This window comes from Spea bombifrons, chromosome 10 (assembly GCF_027358695.1).
Source record: "Spea bombifrons isolate aSpeBom1 chromosome 10, aSpeBom1.2.pri, whole genome shotgun sequence".
Taxonomy (NCBI): Eukaryota; Metazoa; Chordata; class Amphibia; order Anura; family Pelobatidae; genus Spea; species Spea bombifrons.
In genome coordinates this window covers 29,388,752-29,407,680 of record NC_071096.1, presented here as the reverse complement: position 1 = coordinate 29,407,680, position 18,929 = coordinate 29,388,752, and the positions used below count along the sequence as shown (strand labels likewise).

The following is an 18,929-nucleotide window of genomic DNA, read 5'->3' as shown; positions in this document are numbered from 1 at the left end:
CACCCAATAGAAAGCAGGAGGAAAACAGAACATTTCGTTTTTCTTGTATCTACAGCTCATTGGTTGGGGAGTTGTAGGGTGCAAACGGGCCAACCAATTATATCCGACCACAGCAATTCCGGAGTTATTTTCTAGAATACGTCAGACAAGATGTTTGTTTGTGAAAACAGGACCAACGACTGTTCAGGAGAAAATTAAATATTAAATTCCTTCTCTAATTTTTTCATTCCTTTATCTCAGGAACATCTCATGATATTTAACATTCTAGATATTTAGTGTCTTCTTGGTTTCACACAGATATCCATCTATTGTGGGTTAACTGCATCACCAGCAAAAGGTTTCATGGGACTAAGACTTCATGAGACTCTAAAATTAGTCATAAACAGATATTTCAATGCAGGTTTCTATACATTATCCCCCCCCCAAAAAAAAAAACTAGCTGCCAGAAGTTACATTTATTTAATAACTCTTAGCGGTGGTGGGCGCCAGCCAAAGCCCAACCAAAGATGGGTCAGATCACAACAAGACCTCACGGAGCTAGTACATGATCTGATTAGATTGTCTGTCAGCAAACACAGGACTGCCTGTCAAAATGAGAAGTCCACTAATAGCCAGAGTCTAAAAGTGGTGAAGCCCACCCACAGGTGGCACCTGGGCTCTAGCTCAAACCCAGAGGTGGCTCCTTGGCTCTTAGGATTTGACCAGAGCTTTTTATATGTATGTACATCATATTAATCAATTGAACTCAGCCTCATATACCCTGAGACAGGAAAACCGACAGCTATACATTAAATTCCCAGCCATTTAAGTCTCTTTTCTGAGAAGTAAAGTTGTGCTTTGAAGAACCCATCAATAATTCATCAATACAATGAAATGCATGCATTTTTAAGTTGGTTTAAAACAGTGCACATTTCATTACTATACCTCAGTCCATTTGTCATTGACTTCCAAAAATAAAACGCAAAATGGGTCAGACTTGGATGCAACATCTCTGTCTAGAAGGTTTTGGCAAGATACCGAGAGTTCCACTCTACATACGCAGTACTGAGACCCCGCCGGGCCGACAGGAGAGTTTGTGTGGGTGTACGCCATTGGTTCCAGTAATGCACGATAATCTGTAGAAACATGAAACCAAGTACAATTAAAAACAAAACAAGATGAGAACAATAAATGAGTTGATCAGAACATTCAGAGTGTCTACAAAACAAAAGTTTGGTCTTCAATGGTCAGCATCCTGCCAGCAGTTGTGATGCATCTGTGGATTGTGACAAGAATCACAATCCATGATCAACGTGCTACAGATTATACCAAAAACGCCAGATATTGTAAACAAGACCTTTTTGTTGCCTACAATTCAGTTCTCAAGACTTCTTGGACAGCTTATGTGATCAGTAATACACCACACAGACTGATATCATTAAACGTGTAAATCTGTTATTAGATCACATATATTGTCCCATGTGACATCCTAAAGATCTATTTTTTTGTATGCACCATGAGAACGGAATTGGAAAGCACCAGCATGCACCACAGGGTGGTTTTGATCATTTACAGCCTCCCGGCTTCTGGAGTGGTTGGAATCTTCAACCAACCATTCAGGAAGCTCGGAGATTGGGTTTTGGTGAAACACCAGAAACCCAACACACCCCAACACCAGAAACCCAACACACCCCAACACCAGAAACCCAACACATTTTCATCTGTAGAAACATTTTGTGACTTTTATTCCTCCACAAAAGCAGGCAAGGCTTCAAATGTCTACTGTTACCGTTATGACATAGTATTCATCATATATTGGAGATTTGTTAGAAGACCCATAGAAAAAGTGTATCCAGCCTTGTAGAAAGTCTACGGTTTGAAAGGTGAATAGCAAATAACCCATATCCCTCAGCTGTGATCATCAACCACATTTGCTAAGATAAAAGGTTAAAAAAAAATTCATTACTTTTGATTATTCCACGAAGGAAAGAAAAACATTAAGCTATTTGTTTACTGTGGCAATGTAGAGCTATGCAGTGCTGGAAAAAATTATTGCTTGGGCATGCTGTCAATCACAGCATAACGGGGTGTATGTGATTTGAATGAGTGTGCTTAGCAACATAATGCCAGCACTCATTCAAACTTAAAAGCCTTCCCTCCTACTCATTGGCTTGCTAAGAGAAACAAGAACACTGGGTGTGCATCAGGAACAAGTTAATGTCATGCACGATGTCAACAAGAAAATTCATATATATATATATATATCTATATCTAACACGTACCCCAATAACCCCTTTAAATCTTGCAGTATGGAGCCATTATGCTTGACAGGGTGGGAATGACTCGCTAGAAAGCCCAACGAGTAAAGGTAATTATTAGCAACTCCTATTTCCATGTCTCCTTGCCCACTTTTGGAGGACCAGATACAGAAGATAATCCAATCCGGTTCCTCTGTAGTTGTCATGTTTTCCTCTTTCACTTTGAGTTGCCGATTATTTAAATGTGAGTCTATCGTTGACAATGACCAGCGTTCATAAAATGGTAAAAAGGATGAGGGTTTCCATGCTTGGTTCCCCAAAGAACACCTGGTGTATCCTCAAAACATCAGGTGCTAAGGAGATCCAGATACCAGTTCTTGGTAGGTTAGTAGAAGACAGCAGCCTTCCTTCTCAATAATCACAGGCATTGGAACAGAAAATAACTGCAAGCCCCAGGGCGTATGTATAGTCCCCCAGTCACATGGCTTGTAACTAGTGCTGGGCTAAGACCCTCTGGGGTTGGCCCCTGGCTACAGTAGCTGGATGTACCTCCACCACCAGATTATAGAGTAAAGCTCCAGGGGCAGGTTACCTATTAGGAACATACAACACCATTCATGTGCCCTTCTCTCTGTAGTCATTAGCTTAATGCCCCCTTGGCAGACCACACATTTCTGATCTGGCACTAGGAACTTTCTACAGCAACGTATCGCAACGTTGGGTTTATCAAAAGTAACACCTTCACATAACCGCTGATGCTTTTAAAGTTTCCGGCCCCTTTTAATCATTTATGTGATTATATGTTGTTTGATATATTCTTGCGATCACCGTGTCCAGGTGGTGGTTTGGGCTTTGGTATAAAAAAGTAATAATTTCACATACTATAGAGCTACGGCAATACTGGAATAATATTTACAGAAACCACTCTTGGCTTAGACAGAAAAACGAGGCTGCAATTTACTGTATAGAAAGGGCAGATTTGTGCGCATTTCATATTAGGATTACATGTTTTAATACAACATAAATGACGTTTTTTCACAGCTGTTCTGCAAAATGGAAAAAGTACTAGTTTTTGAAAGAAAGGCGGGGGGAAAATTGCATTTAATGTACTTTTACTTGAGGTTTCCTTCCTTCCAGCCAACGATGACATAAACGCGCAGCAAGGAGTTGGGGATTAAACAAGACTTTTTATGTCACATTATGACCTTTTAATAGCCATTTATCCAATCGGGAATCCATTTAGCGCACAACTTCAATTAAAGACACTCATTTATAAACAAATTGATTCCAGTTTCTATACACAGTTGGGATTAAGTATAAAAATATTTTGGTACAAAGACTGAAAGTAGTTTTATCAATGGAAGGGCACGATCAGCAGGAACAGTCCACCGGTTGCTATGGCGATATGACCGAACATTGCACCACAACCATGTTTTAATATATAACCGTCACTCTTCCTCTGAGATGGGGTGGCTTGTTGGGTATGGTTATTGGTCCAATTTCAGTCCAACACACAGAAGCTGTTCGATGGGATAACGTAACTTTAAAATGGCATAATTAAACATCCCACGAATGTATACACCTGTATTCAAGCAGGGATTTCAGCTGTGATATAGGCGAAATGCACAGATTGAGATGTCCTGATATCATTAAGTAGAATAATCAGCTCTAGACTTCTCGGCACAGCTTAGCTGTCCTATTTTTTTAACGTTTGCTTACGATCTAACGCCTCTGAGCCTGGCAAGATTTTTGTCTTCAGTTCCCCCAACGAGCCCTGTGTGGGTAAAGCACAGCTTAGCAGAATCAGCCCTAAAATAGTTGGCTTTGCGTGTACTCACCATCCAGCTCAGAGGACCTCTGGTTCCTAAACACGGAACACATCCTCCCCCGTGAAACAGCCAAGTACAAGCAGTGTGTTGTCTAACTCTGGACTTTTCACACATCATACATACAGGGAACATGATGCAATGGAAACATCACTCCAGACTGCAATAATATGTAATTTTGTAGCTGGAATACAGCTTTGGTGTTTCTTGGGGATAATTAACGCCTTTTTTCCAAACCTTTATTTTTAGGACTCCTAATTATAACGTAAACCCGCTTGAGAAGTGCCCGAATTTGACTGCAATGATTTGATTATTAAAGAGGCTGTTCCACTTATTTTAACACTTTGGTGCAGCACTAGATACAAATTTGCCCGCATGATTTAATGCCCACAGCTTTCCCAGAAGTAATTCCCGGTAAAATGTAGCTTTGTTCATAATTTTTGCTGGGAACACTTAATTATCATGTGACACAAGAGCAGGCGCTGGTTAAGTTGTTGCCATAGAAACTAAACATAAAATCTTAAAAGAATAAAATAACAGATCTGTTAAGGTTTACTTGCTTAAGGGAATGCAACTACTGCTTTGTCTAAGCAGAACGTCACCTGTAATTTTGGATTGACTGTGGAAAAGAGATTTAAAAATAATAATAAAAAAAAAAAGATGTATGTGAATTCCACACAGGGCTGGACTGGGGAGGACTAAGTGGCCCTGGCACTTTTGGGCCAGCGGCAGCCGAATGATGTTCGGCTGCATGTTATGTGGCCATGCGTATCCAGCCAGCGGCCGCACGTTGCAGGACCTGATCGGATTTCATTATTAAAACTACGTATAGCTTGCGGCTTTTGTTAGCCACAGTAATTGTTTTGGTTAAAAAAGGACTATTTAGCATGACGGACACCAAGACCTGTATACAAAGGCAGCAGAACTAGCATGCCCATTGATTTCTTGTCCTGGTTTGAGATCCCCAGCCTACTCTTACAAAGGCTACCTGAACCAATCCACAACTAGCCTTTTTACGTCACATTATGGGCGTCTGATGGCTGTTTACCAAATCAAAGCATAAACAAACTCATTCATTTAAGCATTCTACTTATAAACAACTTCATTATAGACACCCCGTTGGGATTATGTCTAAAAATATTTTGGTACAGAGTTTGAAAGTAATTTCCTCGCTATAACAAAACAATGGAACGGTGCAATCTGCAGTAACATTCTACTGGTCGCTATGGCGATAAGGCCACTTTTCAAACTCTGCACCACAATCATGTTTTTATATAACCATGGCTACTGTGGAGCAGCGTGACAGACCAATACACAACATAATTTAACATGACATACACAGAAGGTGTTTTTTACACACACACACACACACATATATATATATATATAAATAATTGTAATCTTTTTTGAGCAGGGCCCTTCTCACCTGTTGTTCAACTTATTATATATGTTATACTACTTGTTATGTCCTGTCTACCCACTGTACAGCACTACTGAATATGATGGCGCTATATAAACCAACAATAATAATAATTATATATATATTTATTTTACTTCTTTCATTATATAAATACAGTAATGCAGGTTTATTTCTTGCACCGAACCCCAAAATATGAATGCACAGTATCTTATGGCCAATAACAACCTTATGGAAACAATACCAAGAAAATACATAATTCTTATTAATATCACCCCTCCCTCCCACAATATTCCCTTCCCCGCCTATACAACCTATGGGGTCTACCTCAATACATCATTCATTCATTCTTTCACCTGTACTGGCTGAGGCTTTTTGATATGTGGTAGGAGGCAACGGGGAATTTGCAGAAGAAAAAGAAGAAGAAAAAGTAAAATGTGACAATAGCCTTTAAACTAGATCTCTGTATGATGTATAATGAAATAATACTTATTAATGGCACTATTTGTATATTAGGAATTGAAATGGTAATGTTAACATGGTTCAATAAAGCAATAGACCAGATAAGCGTCCGTGATATGTGGCAGCCGTCACAGCGTAGTGGATACGTGTGGGGTATTTTACTCCAGGAGCAGGTATAGCCCACTCTCTGGTACCCGGACAGGTCATGTATTGGTTACCATGACAACCTTGCAATTTCTTCTGAATAGAGACTTCAGACAGCATGAATGCGATTCTGAGATAAACACACACATCATGACAAGCCCTGCTTAAAAATGTCAGAACGCAATTGTTTTCCTCTTATTGCATGTATCGCTGGCAGTTAAAAGGTTTGATATAATGCCAATGCGGAATCATTTTTTATTCATAAATTCATAAAATAAAAATAAGTAGAAAATGTATTATGATTTATTGTTTTACATAGTGCCCTCATATTCCACAGCGCTGTACAATGGGATATTTCAATAAAGACGTTCTTTCTATATATATATAAATAAATATAAATATATATATATACACACACACACATGCACACACACACAATATTTTTACCTATATGATGTGGCGTTAACGTGTCTAAGAATATATAATTTGTAAATATGGTTTAGAACAACACTACAATACTGGTTAAATGGGGTCAGTATAATGTAAGATATGTTAATGTGATAAAAAAAAAAAACATTAAGTGCGGTCATGGTGGGAAGCTTCTAAAGTGTTACCATAGCAACTGCGCGTCATATTCCATGTCACTTGATACGCATTTGTGTTTGAGTATATATCGTATATATTTAGCTTCTTCATGCTTATATTTTTCCAGATATGACTTAGAAAAATTAATTAGATACTGAATTCCAATTTCTTTATTTTTGTAAAGGAAAACCAAATCTGCTGTTTTTTGCATTAAACACAATAATACTAAATAACTTGATATTTAATCAAAGTGTAAAATTGATTTCTGCAGTATAAATCTAAAACAGGAATATTTAGACTCGGGATTAAATGTTAATCCTAGCCTTTCGTTTAAGCAGGGAGTACCAAGACCACATCTTGGATATGACATCATCAAATATGTCAATATGTAACAAAGATTCACAAGTTGGTAAACAAATTAAATTACTTAGTGTACGAATACTTGACAACAGAAAAACAAATCCAGGCATTATTTCATACCTCTCAACAGGCCTAGTTTTTGTGGGATAGTCCTGCTATCATGAGTAGAAGCTCCACACTCCGACTTTTGAAGGCCTATTTGAGGAAGTCCTTTGGATTTCCCCTGACTGGCCCAGGGAGCTTCAAAGTCAACACGGATTTGGACTCCTGAAATATTAGGGGGTATGTTCTTTGCCACTGAGACACTCCACTATCAGACAAAATTACACCAAAACACTGAATACTGAACGCGTCAAAGAGAATTTAATGGAATTTTAAGGGGTGTATCTGCTAAACTGGGAGTTTGCATTAAAGCCAAACATTTTAACCCTCTGCTTTCACTTTGCATTATGTAGAGTTCCTGCAAAGGGGGGTGAGCTGGCCCTGCATGATGCATAGGACAGGACTGGCGATCATGAAGCAGCCCTGGCACTTTAAGGCCAGCAGCCGCCTGATGATGATCATGCGGCCGACGGATGCATACATGCAGCTGCATGCGACTTTTTATGTTCACGTAGAGTGCAGCTGATCACGTAGAGCCGCTCACTGCACGCTGCAGCACTCGATATGCTGATGGAGCAGCAGATCTGGTAAGCACAGAGTGGCCCACCAGGCACTTGCCATTTGTGACATAATGTAGTCCACGTGTTTCTTGAGAGCCGCCTCTCTTATTTAACTATGCATTATGAAGGGTCAATTCAGACCCTGCTGCAATAAAAGATCACTTGTTAGAAATTTAACTAACCTTCCCGTGAATACACCTCCCCGATGTTCACATCCAACCTTTCTCCTTAAGAGAGACATCACAGCAGGAGCGTTCACTCAGAACAGAGACCCCTGTGTGCTGAAACCATGTCAGACATCAGTCTCCGCTCACACAATCAGAGCAATCATCCCATCCTCAGGAGACGCGGAAAATAACTCCGCTTTACCGCACGAGACATTGCTGGCCATCTCGGCAGATTTGGGTTTATTTTTAGCCATTCAACGCACAGCCTTAATATACCAGTTAAAGGGACATCATGCGGATCAGTGTTTATAGCAATGTACGCAGCAACAGAAACAGCATACAGAAATAGTTAAAACAACATAAACCTAGTTTTTGGTATTTTAACCCTTATTAAACCCCCTGACGAACCAATTCTATGTTATCTTACTGTTAATTATTACTATCTTTTATTTAGATAGCTCTGGTAATATACACAGCACTTCTTACAGTCCATACATTGAAAGGGTATGGCAAAACTGGAATTGAGCAATACACAAAGTATCGCTCAAGCTTATGATCTACAGTATCTAAATAATACCATGGTAGGTATACAGGGTGCCGTCCCATAACTACGCATTCCAATTACTGTTCCAAGGGTTCTAGCTAGAATTGTGGCTGCGGATGTGGAGAACCTCACAAAGACTCCAGAATGACAGCTGTCATCTCTTGCCAACCTATATAGACCATTGGCTCAATAACCAGATAGCCAACGCATTTTGCCGCCTCAGCATTTGTATCACTGGTAGACACTTAAGCAAGATATACCATAACGCAGAAACCCAAATACAACGTGAACAAAATAGGTAATAGGAAATACAGAAGCTTAATGCTGTCCGAAGGACTGAATAAGGAATCCAACTTGAGTTACTGAATGACATCATCAGGAAGGGAAAACTTCCGGAAACTGTTAAGATTGCATTCATTTTCAACGTGATTACATTTTTTTTCTCTAATGGCATATGGCCCACGACATTTGGGATGGCTCTATCAAGATTAAACCTGAAGACCAACATGGTGCTTGGTGAAAACTATAGAAGCTGGTTCTAGATATCATCAGTGCTACGGAGAATCAAAGGTTCTGTATTCGGCACCATTCCCTCTTTATCTGCCGGTATTCTATCACACTGGGAATAGAATGTACATTGAATGTATGGATGACCTCCTAAAATCTCTGGACCAGGCTGTCTTTAGCCAATAAATCAAACAGAAGGATGAGAGGCTATGATCTGGCGGTTACTCTCTGGGAAAAGAGTCATTTCAGAAATGTTAGTATAGTCAACGACACATGAACTGGGAATGTGTTCAATAATCTGGTTATAAAGCTCATTTTCCACCAAGGGAATTCCCACAATGAACCATTGTCCCAGTAAGTAGAATTTACAGGAAGGATTAATTCTAAACACAAATGCATTTATTTACTTATTTCCTAAGAATCTGAGGTTCACATAGAGGCTGTGATGGTAATTTGTTACTACGAGCTAATGAACATATGTTACTTATCCATTCATTTACAGGCGATACAATGGGTTGCTATTAGACACCAAAATTTATTCCACGTTGAACACACTGGTGGATAAGTACAGGCAAGGTGGCCATAGAAACTGAGCTGTGGTTCCTAGGCAACCGATACGTGTGGAGGTAGTAGGGTACTAGAGGCCATGACATCACAGCCTTGGTGATGTCATCAGTGGGAAGATGCACAATTGTGTGCGTAATGGAAGTGTACGTGTCTGGGTTTTTGTGATTCAGGAGGTAGAAGCACAAAAAAACAATTATCTGCTAAAATACAGTATAAAGAACTACCAGGAACAGTAAGTGCGCACAAAATAATAATAATAAAAAGTCAGCTTCATAAAAGTCCCCAATATGTCATTATCATGACAAGTGATGTCACTAATGACCTCAGACTCTGTTGTACAAGTTGTTAACATGATGAATAATTAAAGCGAGAATAATCGGAGTTGCTAGCCAGTTCTGATTAGATCCCATTAATGTACCCCATATCTTCTCCATCACCTCTAGCGTAGCGAGCTTCTCCAATAGTTTCTCTGTTTGTGCATCTGCTAGATGGAAGCTAATGGTGCAGAATGTACTCTTTTTTCCTACTTAATCTTTACTAAACAAATCTGGAAAATGGGCCAACAATTTCAGAAATGTTATTTTATATTATTTTATATGAATAATTTGAAAACCTGAATTTCTTAGGCAAGCAAAACCTCCTTAGTGTATGAAATATGCTCATTGCTTTAGGGGTGTAAAAACCCAAAATATCTCAATGTAAAAGCTCCAAGATTGGAATTTTTTACCACTTGCATCCAGTGATGAAGAGAAATAAAAATGTCCCTTTTTTAACCAGTATATTAATTATTTTGTGAAATATTTGGAATTGGAAATTCTAGAAACACTACATAATTCCAAAACCTGAAACGATACCTTTATGACTTGTAACGATGTAAATGTCTAAATCCCCGAATTGTGATTTTTTTTTGTTTGTTTCCCAACTGAAACGAGCAAAACTTTTTAAAGCATTATTTGCTTGATAACAACAAGAACTATGATGATGATTAAGAGGATTAAAAACAGAGACAGCTGATCTTCGCCTGCAATGATCATAAATGTGTCATTACAAAGTCATTTTGCGTTTTTGATAAATAGATTCCATTAGCAATCTGTAATTTCTTATCGTAAACAGACAAGAAAAACATCCAGAAAAGCTGATATATCAGCAACTAGAAGACCCATTCAGGGCTGTCTCTGGCCATTGCGTAATGCCACTGACAAGCCCCAAAATATCACTGTTTGTAGAGAGAGAGAGAGAGAGAGAGAGAGAGAGAGAGAAGGAGAGAGAGAGAGAGCACAATCTTCTGTTTACATAACAAGCAATCCAAATTCCTGCTGCTACTTGCCTACATTGCACAGATTGTGGTGTCCTGAAATTAACCCTTAACCGGGGGCTGAGCAAAATGGTTATAGGGCCATCTTTAGTGCTTATAGGATGCCAAGCAAACCATAGGCCGAGAGTCTTCACCCACATAAGGGATTGCAAGCTCTCTATGTTAAACAAAGGGGAAAAAATTGAATGCAATCTGTACCTTAGTGAGCCTGTAATCTTCCAGACAAAGACTGTCGGAGCTGATGAAAGATTAGTAATGGCCCTAGGCAGAGGTGGCATTTTTCACCACTATTGCACCTTTACACTTCTTTTGCAAATTCATTAATATACCGGTAATAGTACACATGGCTCTACATAGAGTGCATGGAATTTTACAGCAGATCATTTTTCCTGATGTAAACACTCAGCCTATCCAACGCATGCTTGAAATCCCTCACTGTATTAGACTCTACCACCTCTGCTGGGAGGCTGTTCTATTTCTCTACCACCATCTTGGTAAAATCAAACCTCCCTGCGTGACATCTAAGCCTCTGACCCTCCAGCTTTAGACTATAGCCTCGTCTCCTAACGTTTCTCCTCTGAAATAATAATCATCGCTCTGACTTATGGCAGGCAGGGGTTTTAGGCAGCAGGTTTGTGATAAGTGTAATTCTTCCTCTGTATTAAAGAAAATTTCCTGGACAATAAAGTTAACAAGTCCCATACGACTGTTGCGACGTCTGAAACTGAAGGTGTTCACAGGCGAAGGCTGAGATCAATATTATTGATTTACTGGAATCCTAAAGCCTTCTTAATTTCCTGCTAGATCAATACTTTAACGAAATGCCACAATTTGGGAATAAAGGAACATTTTCCTAACGGGAGCCAAAAACCACTTGGCACCTTCGCTACGTGTCCTGAGCATGTTATAAAAGCATTCAAATATGTTTCACGCAGTCTTCTTTCACACTGCCACGGTTTATTTATTTATTTTGCCCTGATCCAAAAAGAATTCTCACTGGGGAAATGTAATTTTAAGGCAATATCAGGTTCCTTAATGGAATTTTTATAACGGACTTATCCAATAAGTCAAGGATGTTTTTTGACAGCTGTATACTTAGTGTATGTACGTGTTATGTCTGTGTTATCTTAGCCCAATCTAGCAGGCAAATATACCAAGTCCTCATCACACAATTGGTAAACAATAGAATACCTCAGTCTTAACTACCCAGATGGACCCTCTGTCCAATGCAAGCCTATGGAGAATAGGACTTGTGCATAAACTATACAACTGGTGTGGATAGGGAATATGACCAATCATACAACGGTGACCCCCAGGTGTGCACCAAAATGAGATTTATTGGCATAATAAGACCCCCGGGGGGGGGGGCTTTTCATTTTGTTATAGTATTCAGCGCTGTGTTTAACCCTTTAAGAAACTGGGCCATCTTTGAGGAGGTGTGAACAACCTGGTCTGGAAATTGTAGTTATTCTGGGTAAAGTATAGTTACTCATCTATTACATCACAGGTTCTAAACCGTTGCCGCTCCCTTCCATACATTGACCCAGCAGGAACCCTAAGCCGCTGTTCACATACGTATGATTGGACACAAACGGCTCCAAAACACATGAGTCTCTTTTACCCTCTGAGGGCCACATCATCCCTTAGACCTTCGTGGTGCCAGTCTAAGGTCACACTGGTAGTGGCTCTGCAGGCTAGTATACAAACCAGTTTAACAGTACAGAAATCCACTGTAACTGGCGCAAACACACGTGACCAGCTTTGCCAACAGTCCACACATACAAATCCCAGCCAGAATGTAGGCGTGATCAAACAATCCACGTTACGTATCGTGGCAGGCATTATCCTGAAATCTTGGGTTGTCTGTAGGTGCAACTCCAGCTATCTGTGAAATGCAAAGATCCACAGCCCCGCTGAGGGTTCTGGGAGTTGTAGTACACAGCTGGAGATCCACACATTGCTAACCTATAGCAGTAACTCCACACACCATCTATGGCTCCTCTGATCGCTCCCTGATCAGGGCATCGGCCTCCCTATGAAAGCTATTAAGATGTTTGTACATGGCTATGGTATGTGTAGCTGACTATTATAAACCGTAGCATTAGTGGGCTGTGTATCAGGCATCCTTGGCTCACCAACATGGCACTGGGAGGGAAAAGTGTCTTCACATTGATTTCCCTCAAAGGGTGACATCTGCGTCAAAACGGGACAGGTTTTTGGAGCATAATAGAGCATTTGATGGATTTACTCCAAAACTATGGGAGCGACGTGCCAACTTCCCCGGAGCGCTGGATGGGTGCTCGAGGATGAAGTGAATCATTACTAAGACACATCTGATGTGACAATTTGTACAATAGAGTTGTGTGCAGAGCATTGCAGAGCGGGGCAGAGCATTGCTGTTTTAAGGCTGATACACACGGCGTTGCGTCGGATCCATACCGAGCGTCACTAGGTTTGGAGTTTTAAGCAACAAGGCTCAAGTTATAACATATACATATATATATTTATAAAAGTTAGATCATTGTACGGATAGAAGGCGCAGCACAGAGACCACTGCAGGCAAAGAATATGTAGGGAACCGGAGAGTTACTGCAGGAGCAGCACACAAACTGCACAGGTGTCAATGCAGGAGCGGCACAAGTTGGCACAGAGCTGGCTACTGGGGCAGTGCAAGTACAGTGCAGTGATCACTACAGGGGTAGTGCAGAGCTCACTACTGGAGCTGTACAAGTACAGCACAGAGGCCACTACAAAGGCAGCAAAAGCACAGCACAGAGCCAACTACAGGGGCACCACAAATACAGCACAGAGCTCGCTATAGAGGCAGCACAAGTACAGCACAGAGCTCACTATAGGGGGAGCACAAATACAGCACAGAGCTCACTATAGGGGGAGCACAAGTACAGCACAGAGCTCACTACAGGGGGGCACAAGGACAGCAACAGAGCTCACTACAGGGGCAACTCAAGTATAGCACAGAGCTCACTACAGGGGCAGCCCAAGTACAGCACGCAGCTCCCCGCAGTCGCCGTCAGTACTCACGGTGGTGGCTGGCCGGTCCGCTCCGTTCTAACTGAAGGCACTCGATCCGGGGACCACTTCCATGTGACACCGCCCCGAGCTGGAGCCCGTCAGCGGGGTGTGTGCAGCGAGAGCCCCGGTGATCTGTCCGCGACCTGGGTCTGCGTGAGGTCTTCTGGGGATCGCTGTGTGATCTCTGCGGGGATCGCTCCGGGTGATCTGTCACAGCGATCTAGCAGCTGTCAGGGATCACTTGCAGCCTGTTGTGACCGCTCTCCCAGCCGGTTCCCGTTAGTACGGAGCTCCCGCTAATCATTAGCAGTAAGAGAGCCGTTTCCCTCTTTCTTCATGTCTCTCTGCCATGTGTCACTGTGGGCTGTCTCTCCAGGAACTCTCTGCTGACTCTCACTGAGAGCTGTCTCTAGCCCAGTGACCTGCCCTGCCTGTCACTGGACTGTCTCTCAATCTAACACCTACTGTCTGGCAGGGAGATCCTGTTCATCTAGTTCTCTCTCTTGCGGACTGTCTCAGTTCGTGTGTTGCTGTCTCTGCCCCTATCCTGCACTCTCTCAGCTTGTGAAGCTGTCTCCTCCCTTCTGGGTGGGAAGACTTACAGTAAGAAGCTGTTACTAGTAAGAGAGCCCTGCCCTCTTCGCTTCCTACCCTATTTAACTCTCCCAACAATTCATTTGTTTCTGCTTATTCCGCCCCTACCATAATACCCCCTCTGTTTGCACTCCAGCTCTCTCCACCAATTCTCTATGTGAAGTCAGAACACATTGTGGGGTCTGCTACTCCCAAGGGTCCAACACTGCTCTGCCCTCTTTTATTTACCCAGCCATGCCATCTACTCATGGGGCTAAACTGAAGGCTATGTGCCCCTAGGGGTGGCCGGACACTGCAAAGGCTAAAGGGTTCAGTCAGACATTATTATTTATGGTCTACATAGCACCATCATATTCTGCAGCGGTGTACACTGGGGCATACAATTGCTTCGGATACTGCTGTACAGGAACAACGCAGGAAACCTCTGAAGGCTTCAGCTGGTACTTCAGAGGATTCTTAACTAGAATGCAGGCAGGGCTGGACTGGCGATGTTGAGCGGCCCTCGCAGACCTGGAGAATATGGGGTTACTGTTGGCCAGCGGCCCACCAGGCATTTGCATTATGTGCCAGATGGCCAGTCCCGGCCTGGTATATAGCCACTAATGGAAGAATCATAACGCTGGCATATTTTAATTACATTCATTAAATTAATTAAAGGATATCGCTGACCGTTAACCCGCACAATAAATGATGTCCTCAGTATAATGCTGATGATGTCATAAGAAGTGTATAAGTCAAAAGGCAAGAGCAGCGCATGGTGGGTAGTGGTCTAGGGGGTCAGCCTGGTGAATGAAGGCATTGATTAGGATTATTTAGATGTTACTACAGACATACACAGAATCCCTGGCCTGTTTGCAGCCCCCATGGACTGGAGTTGTGCAGCCCGGGTCTAAAGCGTACACATATGAGGTGGGGTCTCGCCATCGGTCTGAGGTGTCTACAAGCAGGAGATCTGAAGATACAATCTGTGATCTCATTTCAGAGACCCCTCAGGACCCACCATGGATCCTGCATTAGTCATCCCTCTGAGAATATAATACATGTATGATAGAGGTATCGGAGGTCAGGAGACACGGCTGTAGACCTCAGCATCATCGGTGAACCAGCGGCTACTGAAGATACATCTATCGATGAAGAGACCTTGAAGCTTTCCACATGTCCGCTGTTTTTATCTACCAACCAATGAATCGTGGCAGTCCTGACACTATCATCCCCAAATCATTCACAGGGTTCTAAATTCCAGAATCTATGTTTCCTCCTCTTTGTAAAGTCCTCAGAACATCAGGTGTGCTCTATAGCACTAAAACTCTAAGGGATGTGTTAATAAACTGTAGCCGCACACACACTTGTATCAACACAAGTCACAACAATATTTCTTTCGACTGGAAATAAACACATTTATGTTACTGAAATAGCTTGGCCTCGCCCCAAATTCCTAACATAGGTAGTTTGAAGTGACAGATGAGGCCACCTGTAAAATAGCTTGGAGGTGCCTCGACCAATACCAATAACCTCATAAAGTAGATTATACACCTGCCCTGCATTGCAGGGACTGTTCATTGGCATTCAGGGCATTTGGCAGGTATGCATGACACACGTAATCTGGAATTTGAGGAAAATAGCTATAATTTCACGGTTATCCGTGTATTTTGGAAGAATAGTGCTGTAGCCTGCATCCTTTTAATACATACCTGCCAAGTCGCACAGATTTCCAGGGATACTTCCTGATATTTCATCTCTTATTGGTTCTGGGTTTGAGATTGCCTTATGCATTACGCTATTAATATTCAACAATCGTGCCATTAAATAGTTAATAGACTGTGTCATCCTTAATGCGTTCCTTGCTTTTTACAGTTGTATGTAGCAGTGAAATGGCTTAATGAGATGAAAGCTCATTTTATAGGATGATTGATGTCATTGCCTGGGTTTTATTTTATAAATAATGCCCCTGTCATTTTATATACACTTACCCTTTTCTGGTAGCCTTGGGTGTTAAAAAGATAAAACCATTTTCTGAATCCTGCCCTGTACTAGAGAGTTTGAGGTCTTGATGTAGGACTGTGTCTATCAACAAGCACCATAGAGAGCAGGGATGGACAACTCTATGATGCATCTCTATGGTCTGTTCTGCCAGTAATTGGCACAGCTGACCAGGTATTTCTTACCTGTAATTTATTCTAAAGGCAGGAAAAATACCAATTATGTCCACTATAAGTAACCTTACTCTATTGGTAAATAATAGCAACATGCAAACTATAAATATTTACAAAAATAAAAAGGATCAGGTGAATAAGTATGTATATATTAAACAAATGGCTTTATTGTAATTAATAAAGCCATTAAAAGCCCAACAACTCTTTCTCCAAGGTTGGCTCCACCAGTGGTGTTTCCATATGGGTTGTGGTAGTAACATGAATTCACTTTAGATAGGGTTCGGTAGCATTTTAGTGGTCTAATGCGAGGGTGTGCTAACAGCAGACAATCATTATATATAGCTGATCAGGGTACAAAGAAATCATGGCCTATGTGCAGCAACCCACAAGTTCTGGAATTGGGCATCCCTGCTCTGAAAAGCAGATGTTTTCTTTATATGAAACAGATCTCTCCTCTCTTATTTCTTGATTTTGGCCTCTTTCTTTTTATATCTCATCTTCTCTTTGATTCTCTCATTTCCAATTATCACTTGTACTTCTCTTTATCTCAGCTCTCCCTTTGCTCTTTATCTCTCCTCATTTTTCTCTTAATCTCTCCCCATTCTCTTTGATCCCTCTTCTCATTATCTCTCCTTTATATGTATTCACTTTCTGATTATCTATTTACTTTCTTTTTATCTCTTTGTTCTCTTAACTGCTCATCCTCTCTCTCTTTTTCCTTTTTCTCTTTATCCCCCCTCCTCTTTCTCTCCTACGTTTCTCCTTACCTCTTAAGTTCTCTTTTCTCTCTACCCCTTTTCTTTGATCCTCCCTTTCTCATGATATCTCCTCTTTTAATTTATCTCATCTCTTCTCCATTTATTAATTTATTACATCTCTCCTCCATGTCATTATCTCTCTCCTTTCTCTCTGTCTCTCCTCTTATTCATTATTATACTTGGCATCCCCCCATATTTTCCTTGCCTCTTCCCCAGTAACGCACATATTCACTGGCACACGGACTTACACACTCACGCCAACACACATGCACATACTAACTAACACACACTTACACATCCATGGTCACACATACTATCTCTTCTTTTCAGGGATATTTGGGAGGTATGTGAACTGTTATAGGTCGGGAAGATGCTGGTGGCGATGGGAGCGGTTGGGGTGCCCACATTCTTTGCTGTAAAATTCCCAAGCATCTAGATTTGTATTTATTAAATACTCACTGACCCATTTGTTCTGTTTATCAAATGATTTGTTTCAAACTCCAAATGGGTAATTGCATTAAATTATTATAAATCAGTGTTGGCTTCCAGTTCCTGCATCTAGTTCCAGTTTGTGGCAGAATAACCATCCCATCTGTTTGCTGTGGGCTGAAAAATACAATGAAAGTCAAATAACAAGATGAACGGCATTAGAGTTCTTCCTGTAACATCTTCTAGGAAATCGCTTGATTTTTATATTTAAAAAAATATATAGTAAATGTCTGCTTATTTATGATGATCATATCATAGTATTTTATACATGTCCCAAAGTGTCAGTGACTGTAAATGAGATGCTACAAGACGAGAGGGGTTCGTTGATCAGATAGAGACGAAAGTTCTTGTTCCTATTAGGCAGATACCCCATTGCGCCCCCATTGATTTCAATAATTTAAAGGGACACTTCAGCCATCATGTGCATTTTACAGCAAATGATAGCCAAGAGGGGCCTTTAAATTACTATGCATGCCCCCCTTGTGAATGCATGAGGGGATTCTACAGGATCACTCCTTATGCATTTTGCCCCTTTACCCCCACTGGAAGGGGCAGATTTGTGCGCATGCACAGAAAGCGCCCCCATGGATTTAAAAATGAGTGCTTTCCTACCATTGGCCAAGTACCTTATTTACTTAAACAAAAATACTTATTTTTAAGTGCTCATAAAAACCTTTGATATGCGTCCTTTTATGGTAAGGCTGCCAGGGACATTATATTATATCCTTTAATTAGAAATGTATTGAGGACCCCACATCTAACCCCTTTTAACATCCCACATAGGTGGAATAGAGAAAATCGGCATTACTACCTTTTGGATATCCTGCATGAAGAAGCAGGTTTAGTCAGGACTGGAAGAGTTTCTGCAGAAAATGTTACATCACAAAAGTGTTTATTTGCAAACAAAGCAAAAAGTACCTCAAAAGTAACTCTTTGTTGACCTTCCAGGCTAGTGCATCCCTGGTTCTATATGATAAGAAAGCGCAACTAGTTATCACCTCACAGGTATCCTAAAAGTCTTAAAATAAACCGTTACCTTTCAAGCTTTGTGTATGTGTGTGGAAAAAGTGAGATCAGGTTTTAGGCCTATACACAAAAGGGTTTTCCTT

At 41.1% G+C, this 18,929-nt stretch overlaps 1 protein-coding gene across 1 annotated transcript in view; it reads right to left on the bottom strand.

Annotated features, from left to right (window-relative positions):
• CPNE2 (copine 2) overlaps positions 1-14,330 on the bottom strand; it is a 28,625-nt gene extending 14,295 nt beyond the window's left edge. Inside the window, exons 1-2 of the mRNA XM_053448919.1 lie at positions 13,836-14,330; positions 925-1,115 (exon numbers count right to left, since the gene is read on the bottom strand). Coding sequence (XP_053304894.1) covers positions 925-1,092 — 168 coding nt within the window. The 5' untranslated portion in view covers positions 1,093-1,115; positions 13,836-14,330. The remainder of the gene's footprint in view (positions 1-924; positions 1,116-13,835) is intronic.
• Positions 14,331-18,929: the final 4,599 nt, after the last annotated feature.